Genomic DNA, 3,029 nt, shown 5'->3' on the forward strand with positions numbered 1-3,029 from the left:
AAAGTGTAGCTTTAGCCCTAGCTTAATCAGCTCCGGAGTCGAGTCCCACTCCCGCCACCATCCATCAATCATCAGTTGGTACCAGCACTTTGTATTAAATAAACCACATGATCTGCTACTAATGATTTGTGTTACTAATACACGACCGGTCAATGGATCAGAGGGCCGGTTGGGGGTGCGTGGAAAATGCCATAAGAGCGACTCCCATAGGGTTTCTGCTTTCATGTAGTTTTTTTTTGAGAGAGAGTTGCTTTCATGTAGTTAGTTCTATGTAACGATTAATTCGATCTTCTTGACTTTGCTATATCTATTTCCTGCAGTCCTTTCAATTAAGGACATTTTTATTAATTCATAATGTAGCATCAAGCAGATACAAAGTATGATGAGCGGCGCCCAGCATGTGATACAATCTATTCCTAGTAAGGCAAGAATCATGCGTTATTCAGTAATGTTGAATATGTACTGCAAATCTCAACAATTTAGTTGCCAAATGGTGTACTATATACCGCACCTTCTGTTTCATATTAGTTGTCGCTCAAACATGCTACTCCCTCTGTCCATATTAATTAGTTGTCGCTCAAACATATGCATCCATCACTGGGGTAATATATGTCATCTATTGATCGATCGGTTGCCGAGGTTTAAGAAAGTTGTAGTACTACGTGCTAATCAACCAGCTGCTGCTACAGAACTTTGCAAAGAAGAATTTAGTTAGTTTACTGTAGCTCGGTTGGGTATGGATGCGTGGTCCAATCCCAACGATGTTCAGGGGACCAAATGCTTTCCCTCACCAACCAACTTAAATGGCCCTGGTTAGTACGTCCAAATACATGCCCAAAAGTTGTCCAAAGTTGTCATCATCCTCTCCAGACTATATTACTCAAACGGATTAAGCTCAGGCCCGTTATTAAGCATGCGTGCATGCATGCAAATACGAACAATGCAAAGGGAAGAGAAAAAGAAGTATACCATGACAGCCAGGAATTGGACGCGCGTACGTACGTGCCCATCATCTGACTCTGCACCGAACTTCCACTTACTTAAAACCCTGTGATCGGATTAGAATATGCATGCATGGCGACAAGTCTTTGATGAGTCTTGGTGCGTTGGAGTACTTACTAGGCTGTACGTGTTGCTTTGTGCATGCGCATGATGCCTAATTGATGGCCAAGTTTGGAGAAAGTTTGACCCAAGGTTGCCTTTTTTGGCTTGTTTTTGAACGACCCACGGCTGTCTTGTCTTCGTGGGATTTTGTAAACCGCACGAGATTATTGTCCCGCCAACGCCAGCCTTAAGCATTCTTGATGATTTTGGTACCTATGGCCCAGGAAGCGATGCAACTATGCCTACACATCAAGTCTGTTTTGACATCTGATCTGTTTCCCGCAAAAGAAAAATGACATCTTATCTGTAGCAGTTCTGTCGGCTGGTGAAAATGCCTTCAACTACCGGCCAAGAATAATAATATCTACTAGATGACATTTCCAGAAATCTCAGGAAATAGATTTAAAAAGAATGTATGGATCCCAGAAGGAAATGGGCTTGCATGCACTTTATATATACACAGATGGGAATGTACGTGGATGCATTGATCCCTACATCTTATACATATCTTATTGAAAGAGGAGAGGAAAAGGGGAAATGATTAATAAGAAGAATAAAAGAAGCTACCACACCAATCATTAGGGAAATTGATTAATAGCCCCAAAACAGCATCGTTCTTGGGCGCGCGGTAATCGCAAAGCTAGTCCCCGAATTACCACGAACGCCTCAAGGTTAAATAAATCTCCACACACACACACAGCTTAATTACTCACTTCGCCGCTCGATAAGCGTTTATATTACAACTCTACCCCTAGCGTAAAGAAAGAATTACCAAATTGCCCCCTATAGAGGCCAGGCCACCAACTCTGGCGAGCTTGGCGCCAGCTGCGGATGATGTGGGCGGTTGGCCGGCCGGCCGGTCCGCCGGTCAACACGCGTAGTACTCGACGAGCTCGTCCAGCGACTCGGGCTGCGGGTCCGCGTTCTCCAGCATCCACAGGAGGTGCTCGAACAGCACCACCTCGCAGCCGATGATGGTGCCGCCGGCGCCGTCGCCGCCCACGCCGCCGCCCGAGCGGTCCACGAGGTTCTGGAACAGCGGGTGGCAGACGAGGTCGGCGGCGATGAGGTAGCGGCGGCGCGACTTGCCGACGTAGACCGGGTGGAGGCCCGGGGGCACGCTGTCGGCGCCGTGGAACGACGCCGCGCCGCCGCCGACGCCGCGGCCCCACGGGTCCTCCTCCTCGCCGCCGCCGCCGCCGTGCGACGCCGCCGAGGGCGTGCGCGAGATCCGGCTCGACGAGTGCCACCGCCTGATCATGCACTTGAGCTTGCTGCTCAGCCCGCCCTTCGCCATTGGAAGCAGAGAAAATGAGAAGATGTTCTTGGAGTTCAGTCGGAAAGAGAGAGGAGGCGTAGGGATGACTTGCAGGGTCGGGGAGGTGGCGAGAGGGTATATATAGGGGGCGGAGGGGAGGCCGGCTGTGGACTGGCGGGATGGAGACCGGTGGGAGGGCGAGGGTCAAGGTGTCGGGGACGGTGCATGGCGCGGCCACGGTGATGATGGTAAAACCGAACCTGGAGGAGGAGAGGAGAGGGGAACAGTGGGGAGGCAACTGGCCGCCGCCCCGTCGGGAAGTGGTGGTACTCCGTATGTGACGGTGCGCGGTATCTGTCCGTCCGTCCGTCTCTTTCTCTCCGGTTGGCATGCAGCACGGCAGCGCAGACCCGACTGTGAATTCGCGAGGACCGTGACATGTCCATCGTCAGGTAGTACGCCGAGCTGATATCCGTCGCACTTTTTTTTAGATTTATTAAGCTATATATGCTCATCGCCGGCCACTTGCACGAGGCCACAAAAATGGCTGCAGAACTTGTCCGTGAATAAGTAGAAGTGCATCTGCCAGTGAAAAGCAGAAACGGATTTGGGCCACGCAAGGGCGGGGGCACCGAGTCCGTCGCACGTGTTTTTTCTTTCGGTTTTT

General features: G+C 50.5%; 1 protein-coding gene across 1 annotated transcript; it reads right to left on the minus strand.

Moving 5' to 3' along the window:
- Positions 1-1,520: 1,520 nt before the first annotated feature.
- LOC125556098 (SAUR-like auxin-responsive protein family) lies at positions 1,521-2,676 on the minus strand. The gene has a single exon (XM_048718893.2). It carries the CDS (start codon positions 2,399-2,401, stop codon positions 1,973-1,975), a length of 429 nt encoding a protein of 142 aa, XP_048574850.1. The 5' UTR covers positions 2,402-2,676; the 3' UTR covers positions 1,521-1,972.
- Positions 2,677-3,029: the final 353 nt, after the last annotated feature.

This window comes from Triticum urartu, chromosome 5A, assembly GCF_056163025.1.
Source record: "Triticum urartu cultivar PI428250 chromosome 5A, HENAU_Tu73, whole genome shotgun sequence".
NCBI lineage: Eukaryota > Viridiplantae > Streptophyta > Magnoliopsida > Poales > Poaceae > Triticum > Triticum urartu.